General features: G+C 38.9%; 1 protein-coding gene across 1 annotated transcript in view; it reads right to left on the bottom strand.

Annotated features, from left to right (window-relative positions):
- MYPN (myopalladin) overlaps window positions 1–21174 on the bottom strand; it is a 105488-nt gene that overhangs the window by 22595 nt on the left and 61719 nt on the right. Inside the window, exons 7-12 of the mRNA XM_047072851.1 lie at window positions 20349–20490; window positions 18428–18451; window positions 15350–15466; window positions 14492–14864; window positions 6659–7249; window positions 6145–6283 (exon numbers count right to left, since the gene is read on the bottom strand). Coding sequence (XP_046928807.1) covers window positions 6145–6283; window positions 6659–7249; window positions 14492–14864; window positions 15350–15466; window positions 18428–18451; window positions 20349–20490 — 1386 coding nt within the window. The remainder of the gene's footprint in view (window positions 1–6144; window positions 6284–6658; window positions 7250–14491; window positions 14865–15349; window positions 15467–18427; window positions 18452–20348; window positions 20491–21174) is intronic.

Here is a 21174-nt window from a genome sequence, read left to right as displayed (position 1 = left end):
AAGTGTTATTGTAGATGGTGGTAAATTATGATTATACCTAACATTCAGGAACACAATGGATGGTATATATGAGGCCTAAGTGTCTGACTGAGAATATAAATACCACATTGTCTCTATGTATTCCAAACTTGATTTTACCAAGTTGGGGCCTGATTTTGTGGAATTTATAAGTGTTTGAATGGATTTGATCCAAGGAACTACAGAGGCAATATGACTAAAATATGCATCTTTTGTTTTACTATAAATGTATTCACATTGGTTATATATTTATTATTTTGTCAACACTGCTAATTGAGAGGTCATGAAAACAACACTCAATGAGTTATTTAAAAAATACTACTCATAACTAGGTACTGAGGATACTGTCGCAACCAGATCTTAACTGGAAGTTTTTATTGAGGCACTAAGATGGGCTAGATGTCAGAAAACAAGTGGATTGGCAGACAAACTATTCTCCAGAAATTTCAAAGCAGGTGCTTACAGACAGGTTAGATGACTGAAACTCTTCACCACCATGGAGATACAAAGGAGTGAGGAAGGAGAAGATCCAGGGAGAGGTCTTTGGAGAGGGCTGTCTCTGCATCTCCTACTCCCACCTCCAGCCCAAGGGTTCCTGCCTTCATTTCAAGCTCAGCGAAGGAGGCTAAATGGACCCATTTGGAGAGCTTGCTTTGTTGTTGTTGTTGTTGTTTTTTACAGTGGGTTAGTATCTGACTCCTGCCTAAAAGCGCCAGAGTGAGGAGTGAGGCAGCTTTTTGTCAGTGGGCAAGCTGAAGGCTGAGTAACCTTCACTCCTGCATTGTGTCAAGGCGGAGGACCTGTGATGGTTCCCGTCACACACGCGTGGGCCACATACAAGACAAAGCCACTGTGGGGTCAACTTTTGTCTCTCCATGGCTGGGTAAAGGAGTCAGGGACAGCAGTTGGTAAAGTGGGGGAAGAGAGAGCAAAAAAGAGAAGAAGTTGGCCACACTTCCCTTCCTGTCTTTGGATTCACCGTTTGTAACAGTCCCTGGGTGTGGGGTATGGATGGGGGTGTTTGTGCGTGGGTTCTAATTTTTGAATAAGGATTGGAGTGGTAACTGTAGGCTGGGAATATTGTACTACTAGATCAAGATTGTATTTTGCAACAAAGTAACCATAGAAGCTTATAGGAACTAAATGTAGTCAAAACTGCTTTTGAGATTGCCTTATATTTGAGATTGCCAGGAGCAGGAGAAGAAATAGTTCGTCCCATTGAATAAATGTAAAGGGATACTGGGAGAAAAAAAAATTCTTTTTAGACACATTTGCTTAATATACCAGGTATAAAATGTATAAATTAACAATGAGCAACAAACTAAGAATACTGTAGGTCAAGGGTTTCCATGAAAGATTTCATAAAATATTTGGGAAATCAGAAACAGGAATAAGGAAACCATGCAGCTGTGTGGCAGGGGTAAGTGGCTTGTTGCTAAAGCACCGAATCTTTACATCTGAGATGGTATCAAAGAATACCACCCCCAAAGCAGAAATTGACGTCTTTTTGTAGTGCTTTGCAACCAAGAATTGGTATCCCAACTACCCCTATCACACATAAATCAAGGTTGTCATTCCACGTTATGACTGACGGGACTCAGATTTTGTAAAGAAATTTGTAAACAGGGGCGCCTGAGTGGCTCAGTCGGTTGAGCGTCCGACTTCAGCTCAGGTCATGATCTCACAGCTTGTGAATTTGAGCCCCGCGTCGGGCTCTGTGCTGACAGCTCGGAGCCTGGAGACTGCTTCCCATTCTGTGTCTCCCTCTTTCTCTGACCCTCCCCTGCTCATGTTCTATCTCTCTCTCTCTCAAAAATAAATAAACATTAAAAAAAAAAAGAAATTTGCAAACAAAAGCAATATGTTTTAGTTACATTTAGGTACTTCCTGCACTGTCTGCACAAAGACTGTACTGCTGGTAGATGCACGCTTTGAATTTCCAGGGCTGAATTTATGTTGCCTTCTCCATTTTCCCTTGAGTTTTCTCTTTGTGAGTAAAAGCAGCAGTTTCTGCATTAGCTGCTTGTAAGTTATGTCTGTGCTCAAAGGAGAGAATATTTTTTTGTGTGAAGCTAACATTCAGTTAACACCAGAGTTTAATTTCAGTGTGTTTTCATCTTTTTTACTAAAGTTTTTAATGTTTATTTTTGAGGGAGGGAGAGAGAGAGACAGAGACAGAGAATGAGCAGGGGAGGGGCAGAGAGAGAGGGAGACACAGAGGGAGACACAGAAGCAGGCTCCAAGCTCCGAGCTGTCAGCACAGAGCCCGACGAGGGGCTCGAACCCGCAAACTGTGAGATCATGACCTGTGCTGAAGTCAGATGCCCAACCGACTGAACCACCCAGGCACCACTGTTTTCATCTTTTTAATCCATTGATTGACATGGATTATTATCATAGGGTAGTATCCACAATTAGGCATAATCAGAATCTATATAGTCAAGTGAGTTACTTTCCATGGATAGGCAACAAATCCAAAATTTTCTATACGGTCAAAAGTTTCATTATCTTATCTGAAACTAATGTAAATCCCATAACTATGTCTGTGCCAGACATAACAGGGATGCAGCAATGATTAAGACATCTATGAACCCTAGCTCCCAGGGAGACTGTGACTGGTGCATCCTGGATGGGTCCTTGGCAGATGACCACGGACACTTCACTAGCCCAGGGTCCTATTATGCTCAAGGTAAGCAACCTGAGGTCAATGGCTATGTGGAATTCTTATTAGAAAAGGAATGGATAGCAAGAGTTACAAAACAGGGATTTTCATAAAGAATTCATAGAAAGAGATGAAAGAGGTATGGTTTAAATAGAAGAAATGACTAAGCAGCTTAGAGAAGAAGGAGATTAGATGAACAAAAAGCATAGCAAGAATTAGGAACTTATTTTTTCTTTTGTCATACATTGCAGGATCTGGCAACCACAAACAGTTTTAAAGAGAAAGGAGCAGAATAAAGAGATGGGAAGGTTTCCACAGAATGAGGTCAAGGAGGAAAGTTGAAATAAGACATTGAGAGAGAGAGAGAGAGAGAGAGAGAGAGACAGTGTGTGTGTGTTTGTGTGTGTGTGTGTGCGCACGTGTGCACGAGTGTGTGTTTAGAAATTAACAATCACCAAATATTTACTGGGTGCATAAAATCATGTTAAGTCGTGTGTGAATTAAGGTCATGAAACTTTCATTATTACATTTTGTGATCCTGGGTTCCTTTGACCTCTCAGATTCACCTTGCTAACCTAAACCGTTTAAGTTTTATTGATGTCCACTGAAGATCCACTGGTGGTGAATGACACTCTTCAAAGTAAGGAATGATGCAGCCTAAAATCTAGAACTTGGGCACCTTTCTTGGCCTACCCTCAACTCAAAGAAAATTCATTGTCAGTTTAGAAAGCTAAACATTTTAATAAATATGAACATCAGAAAGGATGACACCTTTGTATCATGCAGTGTTCTAGGAATCAACCAGCAAATGTTAATTGCTATTTACAAATGTTATATAAAATGAGTAAGAAGGTAAATACTGAAATATTACAAAGAGAAATACAAAGTCATGGATATGTCAAAGAAAACCCATTTTCTAAAACATTAATTTAGAAGTTCGTGTTCTGGGGAAGAAATTGTACTCAGTATTCATTGTTTAGGACTTAAGCTTTATTTTCATGCTCAGCCTAATGTGATAATTCTAGACCACACAAATACTTGCTATTCTTCATTCGCTAGGAATAAAGTAGGGCCTGAGAGTCCAGATTTCTGGACCTAAAAGTTTTCAAAGCAAAATAAAACAAACGCATATGGGGGCGCCTGGGTGGCGCAGTCGGTTAAGCGTCCGACTTCAGCCAGGTCACCATCTCGCGGTCCGTGAGTTCGAGCCCCGTGTCAGGCTCTGGGCTGATGGCTCAGAGCCTGGAGCCTGTTTCCAGTTCTGTGTCTCCTTCTCTCTCTGCCCCTCCCCCGTTCATGCTCTGTCTCTCTCTGTCCCAAAAATAAAAAATAAAAACGTTGAAAAAAAAAAAAACGCATATGCTTCAGAAGAAATCATTTGCTTCCCCCCTCATATATGTAGGCTAATATGGGAAGGAGAAAAACTGATCATTTTGATTACGGGTCCCCAGACTGTGGATATAGATGGCTATCAATATGCAAGTGTTTCTTTATGATTGGTTTCCACCTTCCTAAGCATATTTTCTTAACCCTAGCCAGCAGGCCACGGTACATTGCAGACAATATTCACATCTTCACCATCATTTCCCAAGGCAACAATGACAGTATTATAAAGTGGTCATCATTTTATTCCCCAGAACTTGCTGTGAATCAAAATCTACCAACCTAATGCAAGCTTTCCATCTTAGAACCTTAGTTTTCTGAATTGCATTTATGCAGCTTGGTTTTCTTATCCATGGCATAGAACTCAGTCTAGGACCAATTCTGTAACTAAACCACCAAAGCAATTCTCAGAGTAATGATTCTCAGAAGAACACTGATGCATGTCACAGATATTCAGTAGTAAGATGTTTTTTGAAACCGTTTCTGCTATTAGCCCTGAGGTTATTTCGTGATGGAAGTTTAATAATGAGTTCTGTTGGGTTTATGACACTCAACTCGTAGAAGTTTGTATTTACACGTTACTTACATTTCAGGTAATTAGGAGAAAAACCTACTTTGCCATGAGTTGGGTGGTGGATTAGCATGGATCTACCTACAGAGTAACTAAAAAAGTAAAATCAAATAGGTTGTGTGCTGGCCTGTTATCATTTTTACAGGGTTCTAATTGCTCCCTCTCTGAGTTGTAAAAGACATAGGCTGAACACAGCTCTGATTTCAGTGACACTTCCAAGGATTAACAACCCAAATGTGATGACAGTATTATAGGAAAGCAAATCTGTGTCAGACAGAGCAACATTTATGAGACTTAAAGGTAATTGTCATAAAACTGAAAAAGGTTGCAGAGTTTCAGGGCAAATGTGACGTGTCCTGGAGACTAGGGCTCTAGTTCTAGTTCTGCCACTGACAATTTGACAACTGTGCCTCCGTTTCTCCATCTAGAAGATGGAAGAAAGGAATAGTTGCCTCCCAGAAACATATGTAGTTTGGCGGAATAATATGTGAGAAGCATACTCAATTATAACAAACTTAAATATTCTTCTTCAATTCAATAGTTTAAAGTCAATTTTAAAAGGATTTTAAGCAGTACATTTTCAAGAGAATCTACTTAGTAAAAATTGCCCAACATATAGCACAATTGTAAAATACTGTATATCCACGGCTCCACTAGAGGTAAAAGACAGAAACACTAAAGAAAACAGCATGTGGTCGGGGAAATCTGGAGCCTTGTTTCCAGGGATCACTTATGCCACAAATTCCACAATATTTGGCATATAGTTTTGACTGAAATCTTATGTTATATTTCAAAATAGATTTGATTAGTTCCCACCTTGGGAAATAAACCAAGAATTAGGTTATTAAAATATAAACCTATATTTAAAAATTAACCATGATATAAAATGTAAAAATAAATGGCTCAGGTAACAAAATAGTCTATTGTTCTTTTATCTGATGCTCACCTATGGCTTTCCTTTTGCTCCTTCAGTGTGAGCACTTACTAGTAAGCAAGGAGTTGTACCAGTTGAACTACAGGATATTGACTAATGTCTATTTCACATGATTCAACCTAATGTGAAGAATGAGGGGAACGGGTGAGCAGACCTCTAGCACATTAGACTGTAGGAGTCCGATAAAGGACACCATGAAGTCCCAGAGCTCTTTTAAGTCTAGATCATCTTATATATTGAAATATTTCAAAGATGTGATGGTATTTGCCAATACTGAGCTAAGGATTGCTGGCATGGCCAACAGACTATCTAGTCTCTCTCCTTCTTTGACATATTCCATTCTACATACACACATATAAACAGTTAAATTGAGTTAACTACTGGGGTAATCAAGAACTATAGATCTATGTGGATGACTTTCCTATATGACCATTGGTTAACTGATGCTCTACCTTCTAAGACTGTAGGGTCAGCCTCACTGAGGTCTGGTGACCTGACCATCCAAGGACTGAATTAAGTGAAATTATATTTCTTATGATGAAATTCCAATAAACCATTTGAGCCCGACAATCTTACCTGCTGGTGTGATCTGACATCATTGAAATTCATTTTTTTCCCCAAGTCCAGAATCACTGCATTCTTAGTTTCACGAATGTAATCATCATTCAGTGGTTGGGGAGACTTTGTATTTTTCTTCATTAGTCCCTGCGATGGCCTGTAAAATAAATTCACACCAGACATACCCATGAAAAACCCTGGCCTGTGTCCAAAAGCCTAGAAATCAGAGTGGCTGAAATGGCAATCAGACACTAGGAGTCATCAGGCACTTATGGAGGGCATCTTGTGTACAAAAGTTGAGCACGCACAGAGAATCTGTGTTTGTAGAGGTGTTTTCAATACTTAAATTGTTAAAAATTATTTAAAGTAATCATGCCCTTTGTTCTAAGGTGTTCAATATCCATTTAGTGTCTAAGAGATAGGACTATCTGGAAATCCACTAAATGAGAGTCCTGTCCCAGACCAAGCTATTGTATGCATAAATCCTTTCTTTAGTGACATCGTTTACATCAGAAACCTTAATGACACTTACACGGATGGTGCACTTCTAGGCAGCCCCATGGCATTGGTGGGTGGGATGGCAGGGAGAGAAGGCAGAACGGAGCTGAGGAAAGCCACTGGGTTCTGAATCCGGCTGGTGGGAGAGACGGGAGCTGGGGAAACACAGCGGGGCTGAAACTGGTTTCCACTGGAGATGGCAAATGTGAGTGGCGGCTGTGCTGGCTCTATTGGAGCTGGAGGGGGTGGCTCGTTTTGGATGGAAACTCCTCCTAGAGATTTGGTTTGCACGGAGGGGTGAGAAACTAAGAGGCTTTCTTTGCTCACTGTCCTCTGAATGGTTTGAGGAGTGCTGCTCAGGGTGAACACTGGAGAGCTGGAAGGGGACACAGTTGCTGCGGTGGTATTTGTAGAGGGGAAGAAATGCTTTGGCCGGGCCAAGCTGAAAGTCTGTGATGAAGGGGGCTTCACCTGCTTGCTGGACATTGTCACCGCCGGGGAAGCAGTGGAGTTCAAAACACTCATGTTGAAAGGAAACTCCTTAGGAGATGAAGGAGATGGGTTTTGCAACTGCTGTTGTTCCAGTAAGACTTGGTTGTGAAGCTGTTGTAGCTGGCTGGAATCACTGCACACAAGAATAGGGAAAGAGAAGGGAAATCTGTCACCATCGGCTTCACCCATCAGAAAATGCATAGACAGGCTGTTTACAACTTTATGCTGATTCAGAACCAGAGTTGCCAGAAATAAGCTAATCAGTTCCTTGCGAGTTGTTTCTCCTTTCTAAATCTGTTTTATTCTAAGAAGGGAAAGAACCACCACAATGCACAACTCCAAAAGGCTTCATTCACATTGTAATCTCTGTGTTGTGACCCTGCAACATAGCAGCCCAATTTTAGAATGCTTACAAATCAGAAAAAAGAAATAGAAACAATGGTCCTCTGTTAGGAGTGCCTAAACTTCTGATAGGAGCAGGCTGTATCTCAGCTTTGGGACAGAAGACAGTGAGCTACACAGTGATGTAAGTAACTGAATGTGTTGTATTCTTCATTTTGCCTCATTTTAAAACAAACCTTAATAAAGCCACAGGATGTGTCTTGGTGTTTCTCATCCTCTCTTGACAACAAAGCATCATAGATAAGGTGACCATATGACCCGATACATCCTGGGCAGCCTTGGTTTATGCCTGTTTTCCTGGCATAATCATTAATAGTGCTCTTTTACTCTCAAAAATAGCATGGTTTTAACAGTAGATTATATGGCCACCCTAAAAATAAACATTGCCTTAGCCTTTTCTTGTTCCTAAGAGGACAAAGAAGATCAAGCCGGGAGTACTTTCTTCTTTTATAGGAAGCTGAGTCACAGAAACATTATGTGATTTGACTTAGGTCTCACAGTCTATTTAGTCTATCTTAAAATGCTTAATTATTTTTTAAGAAAAAAAACGGAAAATGAAAATCTCTAAAAATTGTATATGCATAGAGCCATCAAGACTGCTAAACTGCTGGTTAGAAGAATTGACTCTCGAGCGAGTAACCATAGGAAGATCCACAAAGGAGACTTTGGTGTCCCAAGTCCACCATGACTTTATGTTCTTCGGATTTTATGTTCTATGTTCTGGAACATAGAAGGTGATCTGCTGAACATGAGATCTATTAAAAATGAAAGGTTCTGTATTTTCCTACCATGAGGAAAGTCAATACCAACAGCAATAAAGTTGAAGCAGGAGGTTCTCCAAACCTTGTTTTTTTTTTTTTAATTATTGGAGTTTAAGACCTTTTTCCTTCTTTTCATTAACATTTCTGATACACGATATATGGAAAAGTAACTTCACAAAACAGAGTCCCATCTGCTGTTAGATGCCACATACTGTGCAATCCTTTGTTCATCTATGAAAATTCTTGTTTTGAGTTAAACTAAGAATGCAGAAGCATTAGCCACTTGGCACAGTAACTTCTCTCTCTCCTTTTTAGAAGTGAGTATATAAGCTGAGAGAATAAAGCAGTATAATTAAAAATTAATTAAACCTTTCCGTTTCATCATAGATGATTCAGGCAATCAAGAGAAACAGAAATATCTTTGTTAGATTATCCTTAGAAAATATAAAATATATACAATTAATATTGTTTCTGTTAGTGTTAATTTTCCCAATGGCATGAAAATACAAAAATCTTTACATTTTTAATAGATATCATATTTGTCAGGTCACATTCTGTGATTTCTATAGTCTGAAGATAATGCTATATGGTTTTCAGGACATCTCTGCATAGAGTAGTCTAAATTTTAGCCTTATGATATTGCAGAAATATTTTTTTGTGGTTACAGAAATAGAAAAAGTAGTATCTGACAAGTAAGTAATCTTAGAAAGATGATGATGATAAAAAGGGGCAGGAAGGCATTTGGTATTGATTGATTCTTATTTTCTTTTTGTTCCCATTGAATAAAAACTAAGAACCAGATTTTCACTTTATTTACTAAAAAAATTTTTTTTTAACATTTATTTATTGTTGAGAGATGGAGCATGATCAGGAGAGGGGCAGATCCAAAGCGGGCTTGGAGCTCTGAGCTGTCAGTGCAGAGCCCAAGGTGGGTCTCGAACCCACGAGCTATGAGATCATGACCTGAGCTGAAGTCAGATGCTTAACCAACTTGGCCACCCAGGTTCCCCCAGTTTTTCACTTTAAATAAGACTTCCAATGGCATGTTAGCCTTTATCATTCAATTCAGTATATTGGGTTATAGAGGGCCACAAACCTTAAACATAATGATATGTGAGACACACTGTCAAATTGTTTTGATTATCTACGTTTTGGGAAGAATTCATTTGAGAATAATGTCTCTTTTTGTTTGAACGGGGTTTCTTTTTCTCATTTTATTTAAGGTCTTGTTTCAGAAGGGATTTAAAACAGCTATTTGGATTAGCTTATTCATTACATCAGGTGTCAATTCCATTATTCAATGAATGTTTATTGAATTTTCTGTGTTTACTTTGCTAGGCACTTTAGGAGACACAAATATGCCCAAGATAGTATGAGCTATTCAGGGCTCAAAAATCTTACTCTACATACATATAACGTAAATAACCACTGGTTATTTACAGATAACATGTGGAACTTATCTACTGCTTTAATAATGAAGGTACAAAGTTCAATGAAAGAATAAAGGAAGGGAAAATTAATTACAATGGCTACTAGTTCTAAAATCCTGAGTAACATCTCTAATTCAGAGTAACAACCTGTCGTAATTGCTATATGCTCAGCTGCTCTTTTGTTGTTGCTAATGAGGATTTCTGAAGTCAGGTTTATACCCAAGCTTTCTTTTATTAGCTTTCAAGCTGACATCAAGCTTTCTTGTACCCAAGCAGATCTATCAGCTCTCTTGGGTTACCTGTAAATATCTTCTCTTTGCCACAAAATAATTTAAACACAATGCTCAAGAATATGGTTTCTGCAGACAGACAGACTTAGGTCCTAATCCTGGCTCTGCCACTCATTATTTGTGTGGCTTTGGGGAGTTTCTACATTTTTTCTGACCCCGATTCCCTCATAAATAAAACTGGAATAAATAATATCTCAACATTGTTGTGAGAATTGATAAAGCACCTAAAACATAGAAGTAACCAATAAATGATGGCTATTCTTTAGTTTCTGAACTATATGTATCAATTTCAAGATTCGTAAGAATGAAGATTAGAGTTTCAGATTTGTAAGAATGCTTCGTGTTGTGGTTTCTGGGATACAAAAGAATTTCTTAGGGGTTTTGAACTGCTGAGATAAAGAGGCTTAATGACTAAACAACAACAACAACAAAAAACTTGGGCTACTGTATCAAGTACTTTTGAAAGCAATTTTGGCAACAAAAATTTCAGGCAGTGTGTGCTGGACGGAGCTGGCTCTCGATTATTCTGGAGAGCAGATTGTGCACATCTCATTCCAATTCCCAGTTCAATGACCTTGCTTTAGCAGCCTGAAATAGAACATGGTGGGAGAGAATTGGCAAACGCTAGAAATCAGGGCTTTCCCGTCTTCATCCGTTGTTAAAACATTTGCCAGCACATCACTGATTAGGATAACTAATTCTGAGTAAATATGTCTCTGCAATTGGCTTTTAGCTGTGTTTTTACCAGTGGCAACCAAGCTGGGAGAATCACCAAGAGAATCACCAAGAGACAAACAAACCTCAATGATTTAGACACCATTGCTCAGAGGGTCAATCGGCCGGGGAAAAGATCCAGGCCTAGTTATTATTATCTTTTTAAATGTAGGTCAGTTGTTCTTATCTTAAACTTTAGTGAGCCTCAGAAGCCTCTGGAGGGCTTGTTGAAACACAGATTCTGCCCTCCGTGCCCCCACACCCAGCTTCTGATTCAAGGCTGGAGAGGGACCTGAGAGTCTGCATTTCTATCAAGCTCCCAGGTGATGCCAGTGCTGTGAATAGCAAGGCTCTAGGTGGTTCTTATATGAAACCGGGGCTAAGAACCACTGCTTTAAAAAAACACTTGTCTTCCAAACATAGGCTTTCCCAGTACATTCTGATATTTGTCTGACATTTTACTCACTTTAAATGTTAATTATTGTTGTTTCCTGAGTGTGGTGGGATGTGTGTATGGGGTGGGGTGGAATGATAAAAGGTTGTAACTCAGACTTTCCAACTTTGGGTCAGTAGTTTCCAAACTGGCTGAACATTAAAATAGTCTGTGGAGGTATTCTGATTTAGTCGGGATGGAAGGCATAAATATTTTTTAAAAGCTCCACATTTATGGGGCGCCTGGGTGGCTCAGTCGGTTGGGCGTCCGACTTCAGCTCAGGTCATGATCTCGCGGTCCGTGAGTTCGAGCCCCGCGTCGGGCTCTGGGCTGATGGCTCAGAGCCTGGAGCCTGCTTCCGATTCTGTGTCTCCCTCTCTCTTTGCCCCTCCCCCGTTCATGCTCTGTCTCTCTCTGTCTCAAAAATAAATAAACGTTAAAAAAAAATTTAAAAAAAAAGCTCCACATTTTATCTAGAGTGTAGCCAGTATGAAGAATCACTGCTCTAGACAGCTTGAATTCAAGTCGAAAATTTCAAAGTCTGAGTTATTTAGGCTTTGAAGATACAGTGTTTAAAAATGACAGTTTCTCTTTATTTTCCAGTTTTAATATCTGTAGGAATTATGTCTATTTCCTGTATGATGGCAAATTGAAGGAACAAACAGAAAATTGTATCCTCAAGATTATTCAGAGAGTCGATACATTTTATTGCAAAACCTAAAAGATTAAAACCAAAGAAGTCAAAACCGGTAAGAAAATATTGTAGACACATAGATATAGAGAGGACTTGTGTGTGTGTGCATGTGCACATGAACATATATATTCATACCTCTGCGAATACAAGCCTCACACACAATTAAGAGAAAACTTAAGGAAGGCAAAAAAGATTAAAGAATCATATAGCACTCAGGACTTGATTTATAGAGGGTGTTACTACATAACTTAGTAGAAAAAATTATTATATTTATTGAAAGTCTCATGTGGCAGATACTGCTGACTGACTACTTAATTCTTCCCTTTGTAAAAGAGCTTGATTTTATTCAAGGAGGCAATATATGCAGCCAAGGACTACACTTCCTAGTCTCTTTTTCAGCTAGTACACCATGCAACTGAGTTCTGGCCAATGAAATGCAAGCACAAGATTTTGGGTAAGACCTAAGAAGGTTCCTGGAAAGAAGTTTGACATCAGGACTTCACCCATTTCCCCTTCTTGCAGCTTGAAATCAGATGTGATGACTACACTATCAGCCACCCTGGACCATGAAGGGATCTGGAGAAGAAGCCAGTGCTGAAGGTGGCAGAGCAGAAGACAGGAGACTGGGTTATCAATGACTATGGAACCACTGTAACAGCCCTAGACTGTTCATCTAATTCCTTTATTTAAGAGAAAAACCCTCGGGGTGCCTGGGTGGCTCAGTCAGTTGAGCGTCTGACTTCAGCTCAGGTCATGATTTCGCGGTCTGTGAGTTCGAGCCCCGTGTCAGGCTCTGTGCTGACAGCTCGGAGCCTGGAGCCTGCTTCAGATTCTGTGTCTCCCTCTCTCTCTGCCCCTCCCCCGCTCATGCTCTGTCTCTCTCTCTCTTTCTGTCAAAAATAAATAAAACATTTTTAAAAATTAAAAAAAAATTTAAGAGGAAAAACCCTCATGTATGTAACCCACCATTTGTTTGGGGTTTCTGCAACATGAACCTACACCTAGTCCTAACTGACATACCTAATAGCCCCTGAACAGTCTCCGGGTAAGAGGAGATCCTACAAAAAAGGCAATCCCCAAGGAAATTGTTTTGGGTTACCTGTTCCCAAAACTCCCTTTTCTGAAAAATTCCCCCACTCCCCACCCTGCTGCCCTTCACAGTTCTGATTCCATCCATTTGACTCTTCTTTTCTCCAAACATAAATCCTTTGCACCTGATTAGGCTGGATCAGCTGGTATTTGGAATTGAACTGCTATGAACAATTTAATTAGCAGTAGAACTTGACATAAGTTGTAGAATGGGACATGCCATGATGGGCCAGGTATGAATTGATGAGTCTCCAAAGAGAGGATTGGAGAGGATATGCAAAGAAGCCAGGAGGTGCTCAAGACAGAGAGTGAGTGGTGGACAGAGGCTTGGGTTATCCTTCTCCAGGCAGGGATTCTCCAGGCTGCCTTTTGTTTCCCATTCTTGCCTATTTCTCTACAATAACCCATTCCCTCTTTTTGTTTCAGTGGATTCCTATTTCCTGTGACCAGTAGAACTTTCAGGGGACAAAGACATTTTTGGATGTGATTTTCCAAGAGGCATGTTTCATAACATTTAATTTCATGCTCAGAATTTTGCCTTATGTGGTAGTGAGAAGAATATAAAACTAAACATGACCTGCTTCCAATGAACATCTTGTGTTTTGCACAGAGAAACTCATGAGGGGAGCACTGTTAGTATAAGTTTTAATGTTGACATTTAAAGGATTATGTAATTATAAATATAATTTTTTATAATTTTGACGTGTGGATCAAACAGAACATAGGAGTAGTATCATGTTCTGTGTTTGCTTTATAATGGATAAGCATTAAACATTGCAGCATGGCTCCACTGGAGGCTCTCTCGGGGGTTAGGGCGACAGCGTATCAGTCCCCAATGGGAGTCTGAAGATCATGACTCCTCCATTCTTTCATCCCCATTATATTTATACAAAACCTACTGTGGTCACTACAGCATATCCAGCCGTAGCAAAGAACAAGCACTAAATATGTTTTCCATAGTGACTACAAACGCTTTAGTGGAAGCAGAAATGGGAAAGGTAAGAATAAAATTACAGACTATAAGGAATATTAGATGCAAGAAAGGGTTTATAAAAGGAGTGTAGAAGTGCTTCAGCTGGAGCCCTCTAACATTAGACAAACATCTTTATCAGCTAGTTTAGGGGTAACATTAGGTGTAACATTTCTCAAAGGTAGAATATTTTACAGTAAGGATGGTAGTGATAGTACACTAACATTGATGTAAGGATTTATGGTTTGCAAAGCATTTAAAGTGTATTTTCTCAGGGTGTCTGGGTGGCTCAGTCTGTTAAGCTGTCTTCAGCTCAGGTCATGATCTCATGGCTGGTGGGTTAGAGCCCCGTTGGTCTCTGTGCTGACAGCCCAGAGCCTGGAGCCTGCTTCAGATTCTGTGTCTCCCTCTCTCTCTCTGCCCCTCCCCTGCTTGTGTTCTGTTTCTCTCTCTCTCAGAAATAAATAAACATTAAAAAAAATAAAGTGTATTTTCTCATTTCATAATTCCCTTTTTCAGCACCATTATTTTTAAGGGCACATTCAGAGAAGCTCACAGGCACCCTGGGTCATCCATTCTACTTCTTACTTACAGTTTGGGTTTGGCCAGAACTGGAGGGGGTTCTTTGACTGGCGAAGAAGGCTCAGGGATTTTTGCTGCCTGTCCATTGAATCTCTCTGGGAAAGAATCAGGCCTTGTCTGGTTGGTGGTCACCACGCCACCCTCAGAAGATGCTTCACTTCCTTTGTCATCTTCAGGCAGGTTGAAGTGCACACGGAGCCCAATCCTTGAGCTGGACCGGGGCTCATTATGGTTTACTAGAACCCCTTCAAGTTTGGGTTTAGGGGGTTGTTCCACAGAAGGAGGCTCTGGGTTGGGTGGGGATGGCTGTTGCTCAATAACAGCCAGGTTGGTGGTGGAGTTGGCTGGGTGAAGAGACCCATTATTTCTGAGGTCTTCATTTCCTGAAAGGACAACAACAGGACCTGAGCTGTTAGCCTCACTCAATAAGACTGAGATAAGATTATAACTGTGCGCTGGGGGCATGTGTCCAAACCAGATGAGTATGGTAATGGGAGAATGCTTGTCAAAAACAATGACCATAATCTGGGGCATTAAAAAATGGTGCAGATACAGGAAAAAACTAAACTAAAAATCTAAGTACCATTTTGGAAAGAATATTCAAAGTTTATATAAGACCAAGGAGATGTTTTCTTAGGGAACAGAATAGATAACAGTAGGATAATGGATAGTGGTGGTGGTCATAAGTGCAATAAGAAATTGAAAAAATTGGAAATTTTTAAAGAACATTTTCCTTGATAATTCAAATTTCTTTTAGGAGAACCAAGCTAGCTTCATAAGAGAACCAGTAAAGAAGGATAATGCAAACACTCCCTACTCATATTCAAAGTCATGGTCTAAATTGTTCTGGCATTTCAAGGGCCCTTACCTCTTACGTCGAGTTGTGCGATGCTTGACACTGTGCCATATTTGTTGCTCGCGGTACAGGTGAAGCACCCAGAGTCTTCTGCAAACACCTCAGCAATGACCAAAGTACAAATCTCCTCTAAATGCCAGTAAAACAGAATGGTTACTCACTCAATTATAGAAATGGAATTACAAAATTTACTGATATCAAGTGATCATTCTACAGAAGTCAATGTAAGAAGTAGATTCTATTAATTGTTTGAAAATAATTAGTCCAATTACTTGATTGAATTGACTGATGAGCAGGCTAAAGTGAACCAAAGGATGTAGAACAAAAAACTTCACATGACTATTGGCAAGAGGATTTTATGATAATACGATATCTTAATATGTTGTCAATTCTCAGGTTATTTTCTATTTTTTGTCATCAGTCCAGATGACAAAAATAGAACTGAGAAACAATAAACTTAAAAATTACAAGAACAAGTTAGGAGTTAAAGCAGAAGGAGATTTGTGTGAAGTAAAACAATTAATAAAACATTTTTAAATTTTTTTTTCAACGTTTTTTTATTTATTTTTGGGACAGAGACAGACAGAGCATGAACAGGGGAGGGGCAGAGAGAGAGGGAGACACAGAATCGGAAACAGGCTCCAGGCTCTGAGCCGTCAGCCCAGAGCCTGACGCGGGGCTCGAACTCACGGACCGCAAGATCGTGACCTGGCTGAAGTCGGACGCTTAACCGACTGTGCCACCCAGGCGCCCCAATAAAACATTTTTAAATCTAGGACTCTCATTATGTCTGTGGGGAATTTTGCACTGAGGTAATTTTAAATGAAGACCACAACTTTGGACAAGAAATATTTTGTTGAGCTAATAGTAATTAGCTGATGAAGTAGTTTGAAATTCTGGGTGAAAGAAGAGCAAAATGCATTTTTTCCCTTTGCAATGCTATGGCAATTCTTATGGATTACTTTAATAGCATGGACCCCCTTTGAATAACTACAAAAGTGATTCCCACAATGAACCATGTGATTATAGCCTAAAATTATTATGGTTAGATAATCCTTGACAACTAATGAAGAGAGGTATAAGATGGTAGCATAAACCATCAATTACCACTTAGTAGACCTGACACTGAAAACAAAACTAACAAAAGCATGGTTGTATTAGGAGGGACAGGAGGTCACAGCAGACAGTGTTGAGTACCTGCTCCATAGCTCTTCATCTTCCTCCTGACTAATAGAATTCTGGCTTTGTCCACCCTCTTTGAAGTGGTCACGTGCTTCAGGGCAACTTGGCCTCTGCCAGTCTCAGGTGGTGAATCATGATTGGTCATGCTAAGCCAGTCATATTAACTCTATCCTTGCTAAGTGATATCATGCACCACACAATTACAGTCAGTAAAACAGGGAGAAAATCTCTTGGTGAGTTTATAGGAAAGTTTTCCTGCTCTTTAAAGAGAACAAAAGAGAGCATTGTTCCCTATTTTTGCCTGTGCAGTGGGTCATCTGCATGCAATACCCAAAAACTGTGGCAGCTGTCTTGGGTAGATGAGTAAAACAAGGCTAAACCTGAAGCTAGTGGAATGGGAAATGGGCCCTGATGGCCTTAGAGATGCTAAATCGTCCAATCTCAAGACTGCCATTTCTCAGGGCACCTTGCTATGTGAGAAAATACATTTTTCTTAATGCTTAAGCCACTTTTAGTTAGGCAAAGTTTAGTTTTGGTGTCTCTCTGTCCTTTTTCTGAGTCCTCGGCCTATGCTTTGTTCTCTCTGTTCCCCTTCCCAAACATTTATACTCTCAGCTTTCAGGGATCACTTTCAGTAAATGATCTGATCAATTTATTCACACTACACTGTATGTGCCTGACAAAACAAAGTATTTTGTGTCCAAAGGGTATTTGCATATATAAGATGGACAAGAGGTCTCTGGCTATGAAATTTAGACCATGGATCTGGGAAAGGCGGGACTTGTTTTGGGAAGGGACCCTTTTGGGGTGACTCTGAAATGATTTTGTATATGAGATTGCCTAGTGGGAAAGTCTGCTCCACTCTGAATGAAAGTGTCAAAACCTGAAATATTTTCTTTTATCTATCTATCTATCTATCTATCTATCTATCTATCTATCTGAGAGAGAGATTGGGGATGTGTGCAACGGGCAGAGAGAAAGGAAAAGAGAGAATCTTAAACAGGCTCCATGCCCAGCACAGAGTCCAGCTTGGGGCTCCATCTCATGAACCCTGAGATCATGACCTGAGCTGAAATCAAGAGTCAGACACTTAACCAACTGAGCCAACCAGGTGTCCTAAAAACGTGGCATATTTTCAAGGGGAAAAATACCACTTCAGTACAAGCAATGCAACAGTAAGGCTGCTCTGGTCTTTGCTATGTATCCCCAAGGACCTACTGTAGGGCTGTGCAACATGGATGTTCAATGTCTACTTCTGGAATACCTTTCATTCATTTTTCACAAGAGAGAACTATAATAATAAAATCCCAAACCATCATTCTTACCCAGGGGTACAAATACAATCTAATTTTCCAGGGTAATTACAGAGAAGACTTTCAGATATTTCTGCTGTGGTTTGTGAGTAACTTGTGTTTTCTAGAAGTAAAACTTCACCTACTGTCACTTTGTATCTTCCCAACCAAATCTAATAACATCATGAATAGGTTGCTTCTGCAAATTTCAAAATCTGGTGGGTGAGTTTTGAGCCACATAAGCTGTGAAGTTGGAATTGATCTAGCGTCATGGAAATTGCTCTGCCCAGTTTCGGGAGGTCACGTGTAGGAGCCAAAGAGGGCAAATATTCCCAAGAAACTTCCCTCAATAACCAAGAACTAACTGCATTCATATTCAGTATTGGATATAAACTTCAAATTTGCATATGCTCCCCTCCTTTCCTTCTCCTTCAGTAATAGCTAGAGTTGGTTGGAATCTTTTTTCTAAAACCTTATTTTTCATTTTTTTCTCGACACCGGTGTAACCAATGTTTTATTATTTATATAATATATATAAAATCACTGATTTATGAGTATATATTTATATGTATGTAAAACCACAGATCATACGCTAACAAATTAAAATGATCTTTACCTGGTTCTGCCATGGATCGCGGTTCTAAAAGAAAAGAAAAATGAAAAGATTCTAAGCATTTATTTTACTAAGAGTCTATATTTTCATCAGAAGCTTCCTATAGAACTTCAGTCTTTTGTATATTCATGAGTGATCTGATAAGGTTAATTTGTAAATGTGAAAGTACAATGACCTAAGCACCAATGACCTCCACAGGGCCAGGGCAGCTGTCACAGCAGGGCCACAAGAGAGCTGCTAACAACATGATGTTGCTGTATTTTGGGACACACCTGGTTTTCACTTGGGACACATAAAGCCATAGGTGAGGAGAAGTTACTGAGTTAGGGTTTTAGGAATAACTTGCTTTTATTGGTACCCATTCAGCCTCATCTGAAACACAAGTTTCAAATTTGTGAAGACTGAGAGCGCATTCTTGGCTTTGGGTTCTCACATCCTAATGAAACATAGACTGTACATCCTGCTCTAAGGTTTCTAATATTAAGAGCCTCAGGATAAATAACAAGAGGGCAGGGTCTTTGTCTTAGAATTCTTTGACATTCCTGAAAGTGCCAGCATGGTACTGAATACCATGGTGTTTAATTACAGGTATTCAGTAACAGTTATTAAACTTAGTTATGACCTTCTACACTGATACAACTATTCAAGTTTTTTTTTCACAGTTTAAATGGTATTCAGATTATATTATCGTTGTTGCTACTGCTGTTAAACCTGACAGCAGTTTGATTCATACATCAGTGATAGGCAGAAACAAATTAACAGAAAAGCAAATAAATTTCAGTGTATTTTGTGACCGAAATGGGTCAAGGTGAAAGCACTACATGATAAGAAAAAGAAGAACTAACCACTTGAATATATAAATAATTCTTACTATAAAAAAGAACGGAACTTCAATATGAAAACAAGCAAAGGATATAACAGGTAATTTAAAAATAAAGAAATATAAAGACCCAATAAACATGAGAAAAAGTTCCACTCCACATCGAATTAATGAAGTATAGATTAAAACAATTGTTCCCATTTTGGGCCTATAAAATTAGTGAATATCAAAAAAATGTTTAATATCCATTGTTAGTGAAGGCATGAGACAAATGGCATTCCCATATAGTGCTGGTTGTATAGAATAAATACGGATTGGACAACACATGTCCCAGTACATTTGGGATAGGCCTGTTTTATTCCTGGAATCTGTGTGTAACTAAGAGCAGTACCTTTCACTTTTTTTTTAAATTAAAGATCTTATTTTTAAGTTATTTCTACACCCAGTGTGGGGCTCGAACTCACAACCCTGAGATTAAGAGTTGCATGCTCCACTGACTAAGCCAGGTGCCCCTCTTTCACTTTCAAGGTGTCCCAGACTGGACGATCTATTATGTGATTATCCTCAATTTAGTTCAAACTTTTGGCATGGCATTTTGGCAATATACATTGAAAGCCTAAAAGAGGTGAATTTATACTAGCAATTCTAGTTCTCTTTATTCTATAGATACTCACAAATATTTTCTGTTACATGCATTTAAGCAGTCTATAAAATTAAAATTTTTTGAACAATCTAAATGTTCAACAGGAGATTAAATAATATAAATTGATTGTACTGATTTATTTTATTTATTTTTGTACTGACTTGTTTTTAAAAGAAAGTATATTTATTAACATGAAAAGATGTTCATGAAATGTTGAGTAAAAAATCAATTTACAAAAAAGTATGATTTTTTCATTTTTAAAAAACATATGCATGGAGAAATTTGGGGGGAATATACAACAAAATATTAATTGGGTTTAGTTCAGGGGATTATGATTACAAGTAATTTTTCTTTTATCCTTTTACTTATATTTCAATTAATTGTTAAGAAGTTATAGAAATAAATGAACACAATACATTCATTAAAATTATCTGAAAAATAATTTGAAAGTATCAACTTACTTTTCTGTAAAATTCTAAAATCTGGAGAATCTTCTATTAAGGTCCCTTCTCTATACCACTCAACTTTAGGAGATGGAGCTCCTTTGACTCTGCATTCAAAGACAACCAGCTGACCTTCAGAGGCTGATAAATTTTGTAACATCTATAATGAAAAGAATATTGTTAAAACCAAAGAGTATACATTTTTGGAATCTAGTTCCAGTGCTGAATTTTAGAAAAAGATACTGTCGCCTTCACATTTGGTTTTTCTCCAAATCTTCTACATCTCCAGCAGCTCCAATTCTGTGGATATTCATTGAGTCTATTTTGGAAGATAGAATCAATCAACTGAGCCCATATGAAGCTTTGCCCTCATTATTCTCTTCCTTTTCCTCTCTGTTGTTGTACCAGACAACTTTATTAAATACTAAGTGAAACATTTTGAGGGTTTGCAAAAATGCTGATTTTTGGTAAAATACCTCTGTTCTTAAATGCCCAAGTGGAGTTTGTTTTCCACAAATAATGACAATTTAAGAAATCTGCAGGAATATCTTATTAGGTGCAGTCAGCATGGTGGTAATGTATTTTTCCACACAAAAATGTCACTGCTCATGAGGTGGGACATCTCTGTAGCTCAAGTAACTGACTCTATTTGCCTGGCTTTGCCTTGTTTACATACTGTAGTCCCGGAAATTGTCTTTCATTTTGTTATCTTGTTTTCCTTATGTGTTCTTTACAGTACAGTTTCAACGATCTATTGAGGGATATAAACAATGACAATCTCCTTAAAATCATAGTCACAAGTGGAGTCTTATGTCATAATAAAATATGTTGTAATTTTGTGAAG

This window comes from Lynx rufus, unplaced genomic scaffold (assembly GCF_022079265.1).
Source record: "Lynx rufus isolate CCGP_SWC_20201006 ecotype Redwood Valley unplaced genomic scaffold, mLynRuf1.p SCAF_11, whole genome shotgun sequence".
NCBI classification, from domain to species: Eukaryota; Metazoa; Chordata; class Mammalia; order Carnivora; family Felidae; genus Lynx; species Lynx rufus.
Note: the sequence above shows the minus strand (reverse complement) of the source record. Positions and strands in the feature narration are given on the sequence as shown.